The sequence below is a fragment of the Monomorium pharaonis genome, chromosome 2 (genome assembly GCF_013373865.1).
Source record: "Monomorium pharaonis isolate MP-MQ-018 chromosome 2, ASM1337386v2, whole genome shotgun sequence".
Taxonomy (NCBI): domain Eukaryota; kingdom Metazoa; phylum Arthropoda; class Insecta; order Hymenoptera; family Formicidae; genus Monomorium; species Monomorium pharaonis.
The window spans coordinates 9,828,076-9,849,239 of record NC_050468.1 but is presented as its reverse complement, the minus strand read 5'-3'; the positions used below and the strand labels follow the sequence as shown (position 1 = coordinate 9,849,239).

The 21,164-nt window shown below is 31.4% G+C and overlaps 4 protein-coding genes across 7 annotated transcripts; 3 read left to right on the top strand and 1 right to left on the bottom strand.

Annotated features, from left to right (window-relative positions):
- The first annotated feature begins 330 nt into the window (after positions 1–330).
- Positions 331–2,409, top strand: LOC105834922 (ejaculatory bulb-specific protein 3). The gene is made up of 2 exons (XM_012677781.3): positions 331–585; positions 2,053–2,409. Exons 1-2 carry the CDS (start codon positions 390–392, stop codon positions 2,217–2,219), a joined length of 363 nt encoding a protein of 120 aa, XP_012533235.1. The 5' UTR covers positions 331–389; the 3' UTR covers positions 2,220–2,409.
- Positions 2,410–3,782: 1,373 nt separating this feature from the next.
- On the top strand, positions 3,783–6,377 carry LOC105834916 (ejaculatory bulb-specific protein 3). Its single transcript, XM_012677768.2, has 2 exons — positions 3,783–3,981; positions 5,966–6,377. The coding sequence occupies exons 1-2, from the start codon at positions 3,783–3,785 to the stop codon at positions 6,130–6,132; spliced, it is 366 nt and encodes a 121-aa protein (XP_012533222.1). The 3' UTR covers positions 6,133–6,377.
- Positions 6,378–10,430: 4,053 nt separating this feature from the next.
- On the top strand, positions 10,431–15,125 carry LOC105834918 (peroxisomal targeting signal 1 receptor). 3 transcript variants are annotated; one of them, XM_012677772.3, is made up of 9 exons: positions 10,522–10,878; positions 10,984–11,056; positions 11,331–11,691; positions 11,771–12,206; positions 12,296–12,842; positions 12,900–13,068; positions 13,145–13,302; positions 13,380–13,547; positions 13,637–15,125. In XM_012677772.3, the coding sequence occupies exons 3-9, from the start codon at positions 11,344–11,346 to the stop codon at positions 13,674–13,676; spliced, it is 1,866 nt and encodes a 621-aa protein (XP_012533226.1). In that variant the 5' UTR covers positions 10,522–10,878; positions 10,984–11,056; positions 11,331–11,343; the 3' UTR covers positions 13,677–15,125. The 3 variants fall into 3 exon arrangements, with proteins under 3 accessions (XP_012533228.1, XP_012533226.1, XP_012533225.1); XM_012677774.3 differs by lacking the exons at positions 10,522–10,878; positions 10,984–11,056 and adding an exon at positions 10,431–10,515; XM_012677771.3 differs by lacking the exon at positions 10,984–11,056.
- A 289-nt stretch (positions 15,126–15,414) lies between these two features.
- LOC105834917 (Hermansky-Pudlak syndrome 3 protein homolog) lies at positions 15,415–20,867 on the bottom strand. 2 transcript variants are annotated; one of them, XM_012677769.3, is made up of 4 exons: positions 20,139–20,867; positions 16,796–20,051; positions 16,580–16,694; positions 15,415–16,442 (listed from the first exon to the last, which is right to left on the bottom strand). In XM_012677769.3, the coding sequence occupies exons 2-4, from the start codon at positions 20,018–20,020 to the stop codon at positions 16,261–16,263; spliced, it is 3,522 nt and encodes a 1,173-aa protein (XP_012533223.1). In that variant the 5' UTR covers positions 20,021–20,051; positions 20,139–20,867; the 3' UTR covers positions 15,415–16,260. The 2 variants fall into 2 exon arrangements, with proteins under 2 accessions (XP_012533223.1, XP_012533224.1); XM_012677770.3 differs by having other exon boundaries at positions 20,148–20,867.
- Positions 20,868–21,164: the final 297 nt, after the last annotated feature.

The window sequence follows — 21,164 nt, the reverse complement described above, 5'->3', positions numbered from 1 at the left end:
AAATATTTTCCAGAGTTTCGTCAAAATTACTTTACAAGTTCAAAGTTGTCGTCAGAAAATATTATATTTGAAGAAATCGTTATTCCTTGGAAATTTGTCTGAATAATTACAACTATAAAATGTTTTTATAATATTTCGTGTTATATAATGGATTGTTAATTAACCATATTCAAATGCAAATTTATGTCTTGCTTGCAGAAATAAATGAGAGATAATAATTATGACAGCAGTTTTTTTGTCATCTGATTAATCAGAGATATGCAAAAGTTATGTTAATAGGATTGTTCTCGTCGTAAATGGCACCATTTTGTATCTTGTAGAAAATATAAAAGGAGCGCACATTTGATCGTTTATTCAGTATCTCAGAATTAAAGTGAAAATAGAAAAAAATGGCTCGATTAAGCTACATCGTGACGATTATCAGTATTGCACTGATGTGCGTTGTCGCAGAAGAGCTATACACTGATAAGTATGACGACTTGGATGTTGTAAATATTCTTCAGAACGATAAACTGCGTGGTCAATACCATGGTTGTTTTATGGAAACGTCACCATGTGTAACAGCAGATGCAAAGTTTTTAAAAGGTATAACTATATGCACAGAGTATTACAATAAATAAAATTTTACAAAAAATTCTTTAATTAATTAAAAATCAAGTATTCCTCAATGTATTATATATAAAATTATTATTAACTGTATATCAATAGTTTTGCAATAATTAATTAATTGCTGTCTAAATTATGATCAGTAAAAAATTATTGAAATCAATGAAAATACACTGTTATTAGTGGTATACTTATATGTATAACTTGCCAATTAGTGAAATAAATACACTGATCTTTCAGTGATTATATACTAATTCTGAAGTAAAAATCACTAAAAGTCTGTGAATACACACTAATTATCATAATTAGTTATAAGTATGTATACCACTGCAAATTCGTGAAAATACACTGATTGCAATTTAGAGAGTGTATATAAATAAGAAATTTTTGGTGAAAAGCACGTGAATAAAAAAAATTATATTTTACGATTAGTTTTGAAAAAACAAGTTTATGTCAGGAAATTTAAGTACGTTTTCTACTCTTTGTCATATTAATTTTTTAAAACAATTTTTGAAAACTTTTTAAGAAACCAGTTAAATATTTTTTTTAATTACATTTATTTATTCTTTTATTAATTATTGTTTAATAATTTATTTTCTTTTTGTAAATAAAAATATAAATAATTCATTAAACAATTTTTTTTACTTCTGCACGGTTTATTGGTGACCATGTTCCGAATCTTTTAGTGCAAATGAGCACTAAAACTTAATTATAAGATAATGTCATTCAAATGTAACGTAACATAATAAAATACACATGCAATATATACGCAAGGAATATTGTGTATTATTTGGGATAATTAGAAATTTTTATATCGGTGTCTTTTGGATCTTTTTACTTCTTAAAAATATATAAAAAAAAGTTTTTAATCTTATTTTTGTAAAAGCTGCACGTACACAGAAAAAAAATGTAATACAGCCAATAACATATGTGATTGCGGGCTGCCAACTACATAAAATACTCAATACAATAATATTTGCTATTAATGCAAGTACAATGTTGATACTGCAATAGCATATATTATTGTATTGAGTATATTTTTAATTGGCAGCCCGCAATAACATATCTTATTGAATATATTGCATTTTTTTTCAGTGTATACATATATTTTAGTTACACTGAGAAACCTATATGGCTGAATCAACTAAATTCTTGTTTGGATATCGGCGAACAACTATATTGTTTTGTTGTCAACCAATGTACTTTTGTATCAACCAATGTATTTGTTTGCCCACATCCAAAAAAGAGTACAGTTGATTCAATTAAACGGGTTTCTTAGTGTAGCTAAATATTCATTCCAAACTTTATTTTTTAATATTCTTTACATACTTGATAATTATATGAATGCCAGAGACAAAAACAGAGACAGAGAGAGAGAGAGAGAGAGAGAGAAACATTCTATGCTTTTAATTAAATCGCATATTTCAAATTTTGATTTTATTTCAGATATTTTTTTCGATGCTCTGCAAACCAAATGTAGAAGATGTACTGAAAAACAAAAGGAACAGATGAATTTAATAGTGGAATGGTACACAAAAAATAAACCTGAAGAATGGGAAGGTATTGTCGCAAGATCTATTGAGCTGCTAAAAAAGAAGAACGCTGATCAATAATTCTTCAAGTTATTAAAACAATGGACAAAAAAGACATGAAAAAAAATAGAAAGTGTTAATCATGTGTAAAATTAATGAGTCTTATGTATTCAAAAACATTTCAAAAGAAAGATATATTAAAATACTATAATTATTAGCACAATCAATGCTTGTATCATGATTGAAATACACTGTAGAAAAATATAAAAAATTGTTATTTTATTTCATAAAAATTATAACCATTTTAAGATTTCCAATAGAGAAGATGATAATAGAGCCATTGTAGATAAACATGACTCCTATTACTTGTTATTAGTTCACAAATTCTAATAATTATTTATGGAATCATGTCTAGTAACCTACCGTTATATAGTGACGCTAATATAATAAAACACAACAGTTAACATTTATTATAAGGTATTTTTACTTTCGAAAATTTCGAAACCTTTTAAAGGTACATTTTAACATTTAATTAAACACACTTCCTTATTCTTTATAAATTTAAACATATTATCAACCAAATGTATGTAAACTTGAGTATTTTCTTGTTATTTAACTCTTTATTTGGTTATATATATTTCGAGATATACAAAGTTAAACAATAACATAGGATTTTGCTAATATAGCCACCTAATTGTTCCGGTAATATGGTCACTTTCGAGTATCTATATCGAAAAAATCCCTCGATAAATCGATTATCGCTGTACTATTAATTTATAATTCACGTGACATTTATATTGCGACAGAAGGAAGAAGTTACATGTAATGTATGTATTTTGCAATATTTTAATTTTTTCTACAATTGTGCAACATTATATTTTAAGTGCGTACCACCTTACGCTCGCAACGCTCGTGAGCAACATTTATTCTTGTTTAATATTTGATAAACAATAAGGATGAAATAATTCCGCGAGTGTTGCAAGCGTAAAATTTTTTATATTTTTAAATTTAAATTAAATCGGAACATCAAACCTTTTCAAAAGTTTCGCTAAAATTACTTTTTAAGTTCAAAGTTGTCGCTAGAAAATGTCATATTTATGCACTAAAAAAAAGTAATATATTCAATAAGATATGTTATTGCGGGCTGCCAACAGATATACTCAATACAATAATATATGCTATTGCAGTATCAACATTGTACTTGCATTAATAACAAATATTATTGAGTATTTTATGTAGTTGGCAGCCCGCAATCAGATATGTTATTGGTTATATTACTTTTTTTTCTGTGTGCAGGAAATCATTATTGCCTGTAATTTTTTTTATAGAAACTGCAAGTTGTAACAAGTTATACAACATAACATTTTCGTGTTATAATTGATTTCGTGTATATAATAGATTATTAAATAGATAGTTAATTTATTCAAATGCAAATTTTTGCCTGCAGATATGAATCAAGTACAATAATTGTCACAGCAGATTTTTTTTCATCTAATTGAGATCAGAGATACGCATAAGTCACGTTATTAGATTCGTCATCATGTTACGCGATATTATTGCGTACCTCGTGTTAAATATAAAAGGAGCGCAATATGTAATCGTTCATTCAGTATCTCATAAATTAACGTGAAAATAGGAAAAAAAATGGCTCGGTTAAGCTGTATCATAATGATCATCAGTCTTGCACTAATGTACGTTGTCGCCGAAGAAGAATTATACTCTGATCAGTATGACGATATTGATGCCGCAAGTATCCTTCAGAACGATAAACTGCGTGATCAATACTATGCTTGTATTATGGAAACAATGCCATGCGTGACAGCAGATGCAAAGTTCTTTAAAGGTATAATTTTCATACGCAAAGTATTACAACAAATAAAACTTCACGACGAGTTTTACTGAATTAAAGAATAAATACTTATTTCTCAATGTAACAATCAAGCCATTCTTTATAGATAGTATATCAGTAATTTTGGAATAACTGTCAAGTGTGTATAAGTAAGGGAACTTCTAGTGAAATGCATGTAAATAAAAAAAATAAATAATATTTCTCGGCTAATTTTAAGAGAAAAGATTTTCATTTGAAAATCTTAAGAGAATTTTCTACTCTTTATCAAATTTTTTTTGTTTTTAGAATTTTTTTCAGAAAATATTTACAAATATTTTTGAATATTACTTCTTATATTTCTTATTTACTGTTATTCGCAGATTTCTTTTTTATACAAAAAAAATAAAAATAAAAATATTTAATTTACAAACGGAAAAATCCATTTAATTTCTACAAGGTTTATCGGTAACCATTGCGGAATTTCCAGTAAATTGAAATTAAAAAATTAAATCATTTTAAACAGAACTTTGCAATTATCGAATTATCAGTATCAGAATTATTTTGACAATCAATTTTTACATTTTTGATGAAAACAAAAACATAAACAAAAGTAGAGTAAAAAATGAAAAATTTTTGAACAAGTGTTATTTTGAACAAGTATTTATTTATTATAAAAATGAAAAAGTTTTAGTTTAGTGTAATGACTATAATGTGAACTACAGATTTTCAATACTAGTACACTGAAAAAAATGCAATATATCCAATAAGATGTGTAATTGCGGGCTGTCAACTACAGATATACTTAATACAATAATATATACTATTGCAGTATCAACATTGTACTTGCATTAACAGTAAATATTATTGTATTGAGTATTTTATGTAGTTGGCAACCCGCAATTACATATGTTATTGGCTATATTACTTTTTTTTCTGTGTAGTAAATATGGGTGTAGCCTAAAAAGTAACGATAAAATAATGATCAATTTCGTTACCGTTACAAAAGAAAATGTAACGCCGTTACTTTTTCGTTATAAATAAAAATAAGTAACGGCGTTATTAAATAGTTACCAAAAAAAAGTAACGGTAAGAGTAACTTATCGAAAACTGTAGAACTTTTCGAGAACCGTAAGATTTCGTAATAAAAATTGATTTTTTCTAAACTTGAGGTACCACGCGAAGTTAGTACCTTATATTTTCAAACTATTATTTTTTATATTATTTCTATATTTCAGAACTATTGCTATAAACTATCAAGAACTATAACGGGTGCAAATAATATAACTTGCAAAAAAACCTGCAGAAAATTGAGGTGCCAACTTCACACATACACACACAAATCCATTAAATGGATTTATTGTTAATAAATTATTTATACTTTCTACTATTTGAAAAAAGAAGTCAATCTTCAAACAATGATAAATAAAAAACAAAAGGTTATTTAAAAAATATTTTTCTGGCAAAAAACACTACGTTCATATATATCATTGTTTTCTTTATAAAAAGACAAAAAAAATGCACTATTTATTAATTTATTGCTGATAGAAAGAATTGAGACACCCGAGAATTTTGTTGACGTTACCTCACTTTTGTTTTTCAGAGAAGACAAATTTAATTTTATCTTCTAGGATTAATCAAAGATAGTATCACACAAATATAACATAATAGAGATAGACATCCTGTAAACATACGCAAGAAATATTATGTACTATTTGAGACAATCAGAAATTTTTGTATTATTGACTTTAGATACATTTTTTACTTTCTTAAACTGTAAAAAAAAAAGTTTTTAATTTTAATTTTTGTAAAAACTACATACAGATCGTCACATTTGTTACCTAAATATCCTTCATTTCGAACTTAATTTTTTAATATTCTATCCATATTTGTCAATTATATAAATACCTGACAGAGAGAGAGAAGGGGGGGGGGAAGGGAGAGAAAGAAATTTTGTTTCTAATTAAATCTCATATTTCAAATTTTCTTATTTTTATTTCAGAGATTTTTTCTGAAGCTCTCCAAACCAATTGTAAGAGATGTACCGAAAAGCAAAAGAACAAGATGGATTTAATAGTGGATTGGTACACAAAAAATAGACCAGATGAATGGCAAGCTGCCGTCGCAAAATCTATTGAAGATTTAAAAAAGAAAAACGCTGATCAATAATTCTATAATAATTACTAAAACAATAGATAAAGAAAAGAAACAGAAAGAATAGGAAATGTTAATTAGCTATATATAAAATTATTGAATCTTTTGTATTCAAAAATATTTCTTCGGTAAAAGAAGAAATATCAAGATACTATAATTATCAATAGCACAATCAATACTTGTAGTATTATACTTTTGAAATACATTACAGAGAAAAACAATAAAAATGAATGTTATTTTATAAAAATAACAACCATTAATCTTCGGATACAAATTACTTATTTGCAACATTCTTATTCGATAAATAGTTTAAGGCTTGGTTGCACAAACATTATTTTAACTTTAAATAAGACTTAAATATATGTCTGTCTTTATTTATTTAGAGAGGAAGATAAAGATAGACATATGCTTAAGTTTTGCTTAAGATCAAAATAATATTGGTGCCTAACCGAGCCTAAGTGCATATAAAAATTGATAGTTATATTCTAATATAACTGCGTAATTCCATCAGAAATAAAAAATAAATTCTAATTTTAATATAACACTCACAATCAAATTAGAAAATGTTGTGAATTTAATAAGAAAATATTATAAAAAACATTTATCGTAATTATTATGAATAATTACGATTTTATTGTAACTTTTTACTTTAAAAAATTTAATAAAATTCAATATTTTTTAATAAGTCATTAAAAAATAAGTAAACTTTTGTAAAATATAATACTCTCCATCACACATTCTGAGATCGTAATATGCAATAATTACATTTAATTTTCGATAATAATAATTATATTGGTTTTTTTATAGTGTTTGTTTCCTGGAATTGATCTAAGTATAATAATTAAGAAGTATGCAATTAAGAAGTAATTACTCTTGCTTGTTTGCGTATGTATTATCAGAATATAGTGCACGCAAACAATTATGTAACAGTATATTATATTGATTTGGTGTTTATATTTTAGATTTTATTGTTTATTAATTATGTCCTCATGTTCGTATTGCTAAATTTCACATTCCAAAAAATCGATCAGTTCTATTTAAAATTCAGTTTGCAATATAAAAATATTTAATTAATGAGGTTTGCTGCATAATATTTTCTACGTGTTCTTGGACAAGATATTCTACTTGAACTACTAATTCAGAATGATATAGAATTTATAAATAATTTTAAAGCAGAGTTTCTCAAATTTATGTAAATCGTGACCTATTATTTAAACGACAAACGGCTACAACTTATTACGTCTATAAAGCTGACACAGCCACTTTAGCACAATCGAATAAAACTTTTTAGTGCTCTTTTGTTGTTAATTAATTGCTCATTTTGGAATATTGTGTTGCTCTAGGGTAACTTTGGGAGTGGTTTCGGGGTTTAATAATGGAGCAAAAAATTCGGGAATAAAGCAACTAATTGACAACTAATTAGATCTAAAGAAATCCACCGCATTTGTTTAATTAAAAAATTTTTTTTCTTGGTAGTGCTAACTTAATTTTAAGTTAATTGGCACAGCCTCTATTTTCTCCGAATCAGCTGGAGCAACAAAATTGGGAACATCTTTCAAGGAAATGGCAATAAAGACATTTATTTATCATTACTTTTAACTCATATATATATTCTGTATATTGTAAGTGTATATTATAAATAAAAAAGTATAAAACGTACACTCGTTCTAATTAATTATTGTTTTCTTATAATTACGCAATAATTTTATTATATTTATACAAAAATTTTGGTATAAAATTTTGTATAAAATTACGGCTATAGGTAATTTTGAGAATTATAAAATTGTCTACGCGTTTGTAAATTTGCAATATCCAAATAAAATTAATTTCTTGTGTTGTAAAAGTAACATTTAAAAACACAAAATATTAATTTTATTTGCACATTACAAAATTTACAAATGCATTATAATGTAATGATTATATGTAATAATTCTCAAAATTATTTGCAATAATAATTATAATTTTACACAACAATTTTTTTATAACGTATAAATATAAAAGAATTATTAATCATAAATAAATCAATAATTAATTAGAATAAGTGTATATTTTTATGTATCAAGTTAGATTTAAAAAATACGCGACAACTTATGTAAAATTTTAATACTTGTTTTTTAATAATTTTTTTTTTACATTTATATTTTTTGATAATATTATTTGAAACTTTACTAAACTATTTAATTTTTAACTTTTAATTTTTATTTTTATAAATAAAATCGGTAACGTCTCCTTTTTAAGAGTGGATTTTTTTCTTATCCTATCCTAATTTAATCAATTAAATTTTCTTGAAAAATGAGAAGAAAAATTTAATTTTATAAAATATGAAGTATATGTAATGCAAAAAAATATTTATATATTATAACATATAGTATATAGAGTATTTTTTTAATACCTTTGTAAAATATCTTTTTAAAAACTCTAATAGAGTTTCTTTTCAAATAAAAAAAATTAAGTTTGTCTTATTAAGTCCAATCTTAATAAATTGCCACAGTATCTTGTGTATCTTGTGTGCGATTTAATTTATTAAGGTCTTTATAATCTAGAAAGAAAGTTTAACTGGAAAAATGTGTCCTATAACTTATTAAAATTGAAAGCACTCCTTAAAAAATATTAATTAATTTAATATTTATTAAATACATATCTTCATTAGGTAACATATTTATTATCTCACTTATTTTGACTAGATGCTTCGTACTTTTCACGATATTGTTCACGAAGGCGTTAGCGTGCTGCATCGTATTGTACGATCGTATGAAGTTTATCCAGTGAATCTTTGATGCCCGTACCATTCGTTAGAGATTCTCAGTAGTAAAAGATTGGACGGCGTTTAGATAATTTTTATTGGCATACTAAAATGTTCAACAAATCCCTGCTCTGACTGCTTAGTTTCCTTAACGTAAACTAGATTTTTAATACTAGCAATATATTCTAATATATATATACATATAAATATAGAAATGCAGCCTTTATAATTCTTATATTCGTTTAACAAAAAAGTTAAACCGAGATTAACGTTAATCTATGTTAGTAAAAATTCTTTCTAACGTTAATCTATGTTAGTAAAAGTTCTTAGGGCCAGCTCGACCAACTTCGATTAACTTTAATTCGTTGATTAAAGAATTGCCAACGTAACAAAATACAATGGTCGAACTAACCTTAGGGCCGGTTTCACCATCTCCGATTACCTTAATCGACCGATTATTCCATTGGAATTGACCAACCATATTTATCGTTAAGTAAAATTAACAAATGCGATTGATCAATTCCGATGGAATAATCGATCGGTTAAGAAAATGATGAAACCGGCCCTTAACCTAGTAATTCATAGTCGAATCTTATTTCAAGACCATCTCAAGTAATGTCTTAAGATACTAATACGTGGCTCTGTGATTGATGGCATCGTAAGACTGTACTTAAGATGATCTTAACTATGAATACCGGTCATGAATACCTTTGACACAGTTTCACAACTTGATTTAATCGAAGTTTAATTATGTCCATGTAATAACTGAATTTTATACGAAACAAATTCTCCTATTGGATAATGTTGATTAAACTAATTGTAAGTTGTAGAATTAGACTTTAATGACAGTTTCTTTATCACATATTATACCACCGTAACGACGTTATAATTATAAAGATACTATCGTTAAGATGACTGTTAAGAGTTACAAAATAGACTTGCAAAACGCTTACGCCGATAGATGCATGCAGATCTGTTCTACAGATCGATCTGAGCATTTGTTCATCATATTAGGACTCAGTACTGAATCTCTTGCTCAAGGATTTCTAACCATTCGAAGACGTACAATTATCGACGACGTAAATAAATTTTGTAGTGTATACATGCACATACCTAATAATAGCCGCAAACCTATTGCACTTTTGAAGGACTTGGATGAAAAAAATGACGAAATGATCCGGACTCCCGATCCATTGGACATCCTGCAGACACCACGACTCCAAGAGATCCCGTTACCGATGAATATATTTATGACATTTGAGGTTTTATACATCACGACGTTCGGACGACACTTCACAAGGCACTCGTGATCACCCTGGCGTCCACGATACCCTTTTCGGGCAATAACGACCGCGAGAAATGTGGGACCATTACACACGAAACACACACCCGCCGCGCGGCCCCCCCGTAAATGAGAGCAGTGAAGTTCGAGAATCGCAATATCGCAGTTCAAAATTTCGAGAATCGCAAGTGTCTAAACGGCCGAGTCGGTGAGCCAATCAGCGCGATCTTATCGTCACTCCATCGCCCTATGTGGCTGCAAAGTGCAAACGTGCACTTCTCAGTTCTCACGCTAAGATACAGAGGGCGCGCATTACATGACGAAAGGCGACCGAGATGATCGCGTCGCGTACCCGAATTCTTTACTGAAGAGGGTTAGTTAATAAATCTTTTTCTCCTTCTCTATCCTTCAAACAAGATCTCATCGGAAAAAAAGGAGATGTACATGCTCGCGATTCAGTTCGGAGAATCCACGAGCGAGTTTCTCATTCGGCAACCTTGCGTCTCCGCATCTTTCTGTCGTTCCCTCCCTCTTTCTCTCTCACTCCTACTCGTTCCGATCTATTGCGCGCGTTCGATCAGCGAGAGTCCAGTCACTCCAGTCCTCCTTCCACCAGTTGTCACGGTACAAAGTCTCGATCGTCAAAATTTCATTGCTCGGTCTGCACAAAACGCACGTCACGATACCGCGAAGTGCATCACAACAAGGCCGACCGAGAACAGCGAAGAATACTAAGGTGATTGCGTTAATTGCCGTTTTTACGTGAATCGCGGGCAGAGAGGATCCTAACGAAATTGGGTGACTAATGTCAAACATCACGTTCGAACATTCCTTTTTGCAGTCGTGTGCTTATTTCAATCACCGAATTGCAGCTAGCTTCTTGTCATTCAACGATTCGTTCTGCGTAACACAAGGTCGAAACCTTCGCGATTATCTATCTATACCTCATGCATGTGACACATTGATCTTACGTTAATTCTTTCTAAGACTTTCCTTCATTACATTTTGTACACTTAAAATGTTTATCCTTGTTATTTACTAGGTAAAAAGTACAACTTTTCTTCTTACTCCGTCTAAGTTTTTCTTAAGTGTCAACTCAATATACACTTAATATTAAATGTCAATAATATAGCAGATAAAATGTCTATAAAAAGATGAAATAGCAAGTAGCTTTTTTTCTTTACAAAGGAATCCAGTAACAATGGCATTTCGTGAGTTAGTGGAAGGAGAGTGTGGAGGCTCCAACTCTCTGATACGTCTTACATCGCATTATGTGCAAGATCATGGCTTTAAAGACGAAGGAATTCATCGACCATTTACTTCATCGGAAGTTTTCCAAACACCGGACGCAGATCAGTTGGTCCAACAGTTCTTGGAGGAACCATCCCACCCACAGACGTTTCGGATGGACAATCTATTACAGGAAATGAGAGAGATTGATCAAAATATTCATGCTCCAAGAGCTGGACCTGAGATCTTAAAGGAATTGCAAGATAACTTGGACAAAGCATGGGAGAGTCCTCTTGTTATACATACTAAACCTCTAGATGTAATTTTATATTTATTGCAGTACAATTACACTTATTTCTAACATTACAAAATATTTAATTATTGCGAATGAATTATAGGAACATCAAGTGAACGAAATATGGAATGCATGTTTACCTACTCAAGAAGAAGGTACTCATTTGGACAGGAATCATGAATTTGGATTGGACCCAAAGTGGGCGCAAGATTTCCTAGAATATAATACAGATACCATACAGAACAATACTGACAAAAATGATATTGCTCGAACTAAAGAGGATGAAGATCCAAACTTTGCATATTCAAAATTTATGAAATTTATGGAACGACAAGATGACAATCCAATAGAAACCAACCAAACCACCATGAATTTAAATAGTAACGAGGAGTGGGTAGAGGAATTTACAGAGAATTTAGAAAATAATGCAGATAATCTCTTGAATAATGGCAATAAAGAAGTTTTGAATAAAGTAGAAGAGGAATTAGAAGCTGCGGGTACATGGATAAATGAATTTACAAAGGAAAATTCTCCTAAGGGTAATATTTATAATTTCTTTTTTGAAAAATACGTAAATTTATTTTTAATTACAATATGTGATTATTAACCAAATTAATTGACATTTTAGAAGGCGATATGGAGTCATTATGGAAGCGTTTTCAAGATGAATGGGATAAAATCTCTGTAAATGAAGTCTCCTCTGCACACCCGTGGGTATCAGAATTTGATACATATTATGATCCATTTAATAAAGAATATGATTTCTCTGAGACAAATCCTATGAAGGATTTACCAAATGCATTGGAAGAAGGCAAGAAACGATTACAGGCGGGAGATTTACCAAGTGCTGTACTCTGTTTTGAAGCTGCTGCCCAACAGGATGAAAATAACGTTGAAGCCTGGCTACTTCTTGGCAAAACACAAGCTGAGAATGAGCAAGATCCTTCAGCTATCTCTGCTTTAAATCGTTGTCTATGCTTAGATCCATCAAATAGTGTTGCTCTTATGGCATTAGCAGCTTCTTATGCAAATGAGTCTTATCAAAAGCAAGCTTGCCTAACATTAAAAGAATGGTTATTAAAGAATGAAAAATACAAACATCTTATGAAAGGTCCAGAATCTGATATGAAAAAAGATGAACATCCAAATTTTAGTGTGTCTACTTTGTTATATGAGTAAGTAAAAAATTATTTTTAATATTGATAAATTTTTTACATGTCGTTTTGTTGTAGCAAAGTGTACGATGAAGTCAAAGATCTGTACATTCAAGCCGCAAGGATAAATCCTCGAGATGAAATCGATGCGGACGTACAGTGTGGATTAGGTATATTATTTAATTTATCGAACGATTACAACAAAGCCGTAGATTGTTTCCAAGCAGCGTTGCAAGTGCGTCCTGACGTAAGTGTACTCTATTTCTGTTGTGATGAATTAAACTAACGCATCTGACTAATATGTGAATGCATGTTCTCGAAAGGATTCCAGATTGTGGAATAGATTAGGTGCCACTTTAGCTAATGGTCAGCGATCGGCGGAAGCTGTAAACGCGTATCATCGTGCCTTAGAATTATCGCCTGGATTTATTAGAGCACGTTACAATCTGGGGATATCTTGCGTTAATCTTGCAGCATATAAGTAAATATAGACTTCTTTGTATATCATTCTGAAGTAATAAAAAAAATAAAATTTTAAAATTATATATTATATTATAGAGAAGCAGGCGAGCATCTTTTAACAGCGTTGAATCAACAAGCTGCAGGGAGAGGCCCACAGGCTAGCAATATACCCCCTAAAGCAATGTCGAACACAATATGGTCTACGTTAAGATTAGTTATATCATTGATGCATAAATATGAGTTGATGGACGCCATAGAAAACAGGTAACGTTTTATATGATATTTTTTAGCTAATATAGATTAATCTAGAAATATTTTATAGTTATTTAAAACATTCACATGATATATTCTAGAGATTTGCCAAGGCTAAACAAGGAATTTGGAATCATGTAGATGGGCGCAAGTGCATTCAAGATTCATATGATGATTTACTTTTATTTGGATTATTCAGAAATATATTCGGGATTACATAGGTAATCAATAAAAAATATTAGAATATTTTTTTGATATACTCTATTAAGCATTTAAGGGGCCATCATATGTACAAAAAGTTTAGTTAACCTTTCGCTGTTACACTCTTTTTCGAACATAAATGTCACACTGAGTGGATTCTGTCCAGCTTCGACTTTAAACCGCTGTAAATTTTAAAATAATGAAGATATTGCTATAAAAAGAATCAAGAGATACGGTGGTGTCTCGTGCAGCGCGGGACACCCGTATAATTACACGAGTACGCGACTTGCAAGCATCCGAGATTATCAGATCTCAATAATGGTTGAACTAATCAAGTTCTAACTAGATCATGAATAAAACTTCAATCTTTTAAAAGTATAATGATAAAATTTCGATATCAAAATTTGTAATTCGATGTCGGAATACTTAAAAAAATTCCGAAAAGTTAAAACTTAGAGGAGGGGGGGGGGCTTAAATTATGTCTCAAGGTATGGATGGACGCCCAGGATGACAGCAAAGAGTTATAATCATAAAGCATAAACATTTCGACTAATTACAGTCGAGCATTCCAAAATATAATACTGCTATTTTTATTGTGATTGGTCGATTTATTTAAGGTTTTACTATGAGTAAAATATAACATTGGAGTGATATTTTTTTGCAATAAATTTTTTGCAAATTTTTTAAGATGCTTATAGTATTATTATTAAATCTGACAATCAAATTAATTTGAGATATTATTTAATTTACGATTGCGTTTTAATTAATTCGTAAGATAACTATATCGATACGCAGTTTATGGGACTAAAGTGTATTTAATCATTGTTAACACATTTAATATTAATATTAATTATTATTAAATAATATTAATGATCAATTTAATTTAAAAAATTAATATCTGTTTCGGCTGATAAATAGTGTTTCTTATTTCTTGTTTATTAAAATATAAAAATATAAAAATTTATTAAAGTTTACTAAAAGTTTTTTACATGTGATGGTCTTTCGCAAAACTAAATTCTATATTTTAGACAAGGGTTTCCTAAATTCTTGTGTGGATCGCGCTTGTGCGATTTATTTTTGAGAATCCCTGTTTTAGACAATTAAATGCAGAAAATATATATAATAAATAGATAGTTTAAGATTTGTTGAATTACTGCACTTTTATTGTACTGAGTTTTGATATCCTGTATAAATAAGAAATATAAAACTGGTTCAAATAGCTCATTTATTAATAATGCTATAACTTATAATTACAAATAACAATTGAATAATATGTATATTTCAGGGCAATTTATTATACTGTTATAGAAATTTGTCAATATTTGTCCAATATCTATTTTTGTTTTTATAAAAAATAGCCATTTATAAGAAATATATACTTTAAATCTATATTGCGAAACTGTTAAAATATTGTATCATATTTATTTTGATTGAAAATATTTTAATTATTTAAATTGAAATTTTGCTATTTTCTCTCTTTCCTAATTTTAAAATTTATCTTATCACATATACAAAATATGTTATGCCTATCACAAATTTTATACTCATATTAATACTATTGTAGCATTAATCAACATTTAGAAATTAGAACTTAAAATTAGAAATCTATTTTTTTATTAATAGTTTTAATTATGATTACTGATTACTATGTCAGGGATAAAAAATCATAGACAACATATAGGCTAAAAAAGCAACTACTAGATCATTATGTATTTATTTTTGTATGATGAATTATAAATATTATTAATCATTCTAACATAATTAGATTTACAATAAAGAGAAATTATTGCTAAAGGCACATCAAAGTTACACGTTTTGTAACACTCAAAAATCGATTGCATAAAACGATTACGTAAAATTACTCGTTACGATCAACAGATTTGATAAAAACTATTTAGTAAAATTCATTTCCTAAAGACATACCCTCTGTTCCAGAGCAGAACAAATTAGGTGAATAATTATCTGCAAATTGTTAATACAATTTATATAGAGCATTCAAACATTTTTGCATAATTATTTCCAAATTTAATTAATAATTATAAACATTTTCTCATATACATAGATATAATGTGCTCCAAGTTTCTGATTTCCATATGTATTATTTTAGATCAGATTTTATGTATATAAATTATTATATCACTATGCTCTGGGACAGATTTTACATTTTTAGTTATAATATATCTATATAGAACAATTCAACAGTTAATTATAGACGAATACTATTTATATAGTATCTCTTTTTGAATTTTTTTTAATAATTGATGAAAGTTATTTATTATTAAAAATGCGTGCACATCAGCACAATTATTAACTAACGGACGTTAGCTTACGTGACTGCATTAATCAGGAACATATGTCTGAAACGTTGGTAGAAATGGTTAATTTGTGAGTATAAGTGCACACAAAGTAGTCTTTTTCAATATCATAAAACGCGATATCGGAATTTATATTCGTAATTCCTTGGTATTATCACTTCCTTGTCTAGAAATTAGCTAATAAATAATAATTAATGGAAACCCTATCTTCACAACTTTAGAGTTGTCAAAAGTTGTTGTCCGGTTTCCATTATCAACGATTTCACATGATCCGCATGCATAATTTGATTGCACATTTCGGTGCATCTTTGAAATGCTGCCATGTCATCTCTTGGTAAAATGCGATGTAGACTTTTCATAGGCAATGCATGCGGCAAATAATTCAGGATCTCTACAAGTTCAAAGAAATTATATTTTTTAATTATTTTATTTTATTATATTTTTACTTATTTCACATACACACACACACACACGCACGCACACGCACACCTCTATTCTATTCATATAATCATGTCATGTTTAATTTACCCTTCATGATTTGTGTATACAAAAGTTGTAATTCCTGTTGCGCCGTTGAAGTAGCAATTTTGTCTTGTGTTAATTCAATAAGATTCTTCCACTCAGTGTCCTTCGTATATTTATCCTGAAACATGATAAAAAGAGTATCATAATAAAATATCTTTTCGTAAAATGTAAAAATCTAATAGCGCACGTTACTATATATTAAATATATATTAAAAATACCTTTGCATATTGTACTACAGCTTGTGGGCAATTGTCCATTAAAATTGTTGTCACTTCTTCTGTATTTTGAATGCATAATGTCCTGAGAGATAAACTTCCATCGATATTTTGCGTTTCGAGAAATTGTTTAACCTCGTGTAGACATTCAGTCGGCAGAAATTCGCATGACAATATAGATTGCAACTTAAACAATTCCTTAGGTATAATCTTCTCGGTTTCAGATTCGTTATTAAAATTTGTTAAATCCTTAAAATCATTCATGCTTAACATTTTTTGATAATCTTTGGCATACGGCGGCATTTTGTTCAAATAACTCGGTCGATACTTGGCGAACATGAAGTATTCTTTATCGTTTTCCCCTTGATTCTCCTTGAAATCGGTTTTGTACACTCTCGTCTGAGTTAATTTGCCTAGATATGATCGCACTAATAATTTGAACGCCTCAATTAGAGCAAAATTCGAGCGTATCTGATTTTTATTTACAGTTGGTGGCCACTCCAACATGAATTTTGAACTGAAATAATTCTGTAGATATTTCTCAAGAAAAACTTGCAAAGTGGCGGCTGCGTTATGCCCGTCTCTTCCAACTCGCGACGGCAAGTATTCCAGGAACACCTGTATGATTTGGTGCAATGACAATGCACCTTCGTCTTCTATTATCTGTATTAGGATATCAGCGAAGATGGTGTTCTTTATGAGCATTAAAGTACCGGCGAAATCCGAGAAAGTAGCGATCATGGAACTCCTCTTTTTCATCGCGGTCATATCGAACAGCAGTTCCCAGTGTTTCAAGACAATTTGTTTGATACATCGCACAGAAACTGGTTCCAACGCTTTTTCCGCTTGTTCCTGTTTATCGGCCTGGATGTATAAGAGCGCCAATGCGAGTTTGACAATATCGTCGGTTTCGTGTGTCAGCAGAAGATTTATTAATTTCTCGGTGGCGTACTCCCTCAGCACAGGACTACTAAAGATCAATTTCAACAGATCCTCCTTTTCCAACTTACAAATAATCTCTATGATGTTATAGCTTTGGAAAAGTGTGTCCGCTTCAGGTCCACTTTTCATTGTGAGAAGTGCATCTGTCAGGAATGTCAGAAGTCCCGGTGCGTCCTGACTGCATTTCCTAGATAACACTTCTGAAGGTTTCAGCCCAGACATCTTATAATAAGGAATACACAAATCCCAATCCGATTCAATCTCTGATCGTATATAGTAATCTGCAAGCAACGCACATGATTGGTTGTACAGGTTTTTTAATTTGAGATCATTCTTGTGCGTTGCATCGTCAAATTTCTCATTATCATTGTAGGAAATATCTTTTGCCAAGCGTATCAAAGCGTGTGCTTCTCCCAGCAAGTGTCGATAAGTGCTTGGACTGGAAGATTTGTGACTTTTTGCCACATTTAATATATCAAAATACACATTCTCGAATTTAGGTAGATTTAATGAATACATGGTCCAAGAACTGTCAGCTTTAGCCAGCAGAACTATATAGCTTTTTGTATGCAACAATTTCTGTATTCCCAGAAACGGTCTCAAACCAATCAAGCTTACTGGTTCAATAACACTAGGACAGGTTGCTCGGATGCCGTCCATGTTGTTCGACAATTTTGCGATATGATGAGAAAGACGTAATGTGTAAGACTCAAGACCAGCTTCGGTTAATGCATGAAGTACTGTGTGTTCCAGCGCTACATCACGAACAGGTGCGGTGAAGGGATAAGTTGTTAGACACGTCGGATGCAGAGAATTGCTGCTCGCCGCTGAGAAATGATACAGATATCCCTCCTGTGTAGTGCAAACAAAACAACTTACACCTTGTAAGTATCTGTATTTGTCAGATCGCAACATAGATTTTTTCACACCGGTAGTGTTACATTCCTTCTTCATGTACAATGGTTTCAACACCAGGCATCTGAAGATCTCTAGAATTCCGTCTATCTTGGCATTGTTACTTCCAGCGTTAATTTTTAAAGATAATAAATTTTTTATCATATAATTTTCAGACCAGCCTACATCAGGAGAGGTTGTCTTGATGAAAATTCTCGTGTCTGTTGAATTTAATACAAAAGGACTGAGAGTGTGACCCGGACTAGCCCTTTCTAAACTTATCAATGGCAGATTTACTGTCAATGGTTGCGAAGCAGGATCAATAATTCCTTGTGCGATTAGCCTTTGCAACTCTTCTTTCTCGTTGCATATCAGATTCTCCCAATCTATGTAATTCTTATTATTACTTGCCTTTGTTCGGTTGAAATCGCTTACTTCTTGTTTATACCATGTATTTCCTTTTGTGCCCTTGTGCTTTTTATCCTTAGATTTTACACCAATTACCACTGTCTCGTTATTTTCAGGTGTCGTGTATTGGCAATCTTGATCTATAGATTTGTGCTTTACATTTGTTCCCTGCAGTGACGTATCATCATTTCCAAGGCTACTGCTATTCTCTAGGAGAGATGAATCTGTGGATATGGATGTCTTGTCGACGGAAGAAGAAGTGGAAGTTAAAGAGCTAAGTTGATCAATATCCTCGTACATTGAATTTGTGAGACGAAAAACAGATAAATTCGTATTATCCATGATTGCTATAAAATCCTCCATGATCTCCATGCGCGTAGGTGTGAATGTGAATCCTAACGACCATGGTCTAGGTTCAAAATCTATAAATTTTATCTTTGACACTTGCTGCATCTCAATCTTGAATTCGTGCAGGATAGCGCTGTTTTCCGAGGCTACCAATAAGTTTCCAGTGCACTGGCAGCAGGCGATCAACGTAGGTTGCACGCTTAAGGGCAACTCTATCATCTCCAGGCTGTTCAAGGGTCGATTTAAGCTCGGTGTGACCCGTCCGGCGATCCTAGCTCGCATTGGCTGACTCTGATCCTTCGCTATAGCCCAATTTACATAAATCCTTACAAAATTAGAAGTAGCTTTATTTGCATGATTATTGCTCGCAGTATCTCTGAGATATTTTGATTCCAGCGTCACAACGTAATCTCCCTTGGCACAGTGCACCATTTGATTGATTATGTCCACCGTGGGAAAAATAGTGCGCAGCCTGACGTCCGAATTCATTAATTCCCATACCTCCACACAGTGCGTGGGCAACGCCAGCAGGAGCATCTCCTGTCCCTGGCTGATGGCTGTGCACGTCGCCGTTGGTTCCTCGATCTGGACGACATTTTGCCCCAGGAAATTGTGCACCGTTATAACGCGTACCATCTTTGAACTTCGTTCTTCTTATATCGTTTACCTGAATGTTAAAATTTATTTTCTTAAGTGCAAATTAAAACATGATAGAGACTGGAGTGCCAGGTATGATTCATCCCTCTTTACATACCCAATTTACCTAAGACTCATCAATAACTTTGAGAATTGTTGCATACGGTGTAACATAAAATAATACGTTATAGGGATCCTTCTCTGCCTTTGTTGGAACTTTCCCTTTCGCTTCGTTGATAACTGATCTGTGCGCGTTGTATATTGAGTATTTGAGTCGACGTTTGCTTGGTGTACGCTAATGGAACGCGACTCGTCAATGACTTAAGTTACGGTTCGTAGAGGAGTATCTTACTACGGAGCAGCGGGCCGGCGAAGCCGCAGACGCGTTCACTGGCATTCCGTCGAATATGCGTCGATCTCACGGAAATCGCGACGCATACACGACGGAGGACTCGCGATAGAGAGACAGGTGTGGCAAAACGCGTCGACAAGCGTGATCGCGCGGCACATTCTCCGCGGCCGGCGTCACGCTCGAAGTACGTTTCCCTCGACGCGAGGATTATCTAACGCACGATGGGGGAGAAAGAGAGAAGGAAAAGAGTCGGTCTATTCGACATTACCGGCAAGTTGCGCTTGCGCGCGAACAGTTTTACAGTGCGATGCACGACATCCTATGTTCCCTGCACTGCGTTATGCTTTCGTTCCGCACTTAAAAATAAACGGATATATAGGATTAGATTAAGAGGAAAGAGAAAAGAAGTAAAAAGTACAGTTTTACAATGGACGTAGTCAAGCCGGGTCGACAGATCGGGTCGAGCGAGCTGTCTTTTTACAAGCGTGTGACATGCGCACTTGCGCAGGTACTGCAGAGATAGTTTTATGGGTAAATGTACTCGGACAGACGCTCGATACATAATAACGTAGACGTAAAGAGCTAATAGCGTGCTAATTGAACGTCGAAAATCAAATACAAAATCAGAAAAGTAGACTTGCACTTATAAGGCGGATATTCATAACGCGATTCTTTTTTATTCAAGATCGATCGTCATAATATATAATTAAGTCAGCTGATTTCAAGAATTCATCCAGTCAATCGAAATGATCGCGCAGTTATCTTGAAATTATTTAGAAAAACACTAGTATG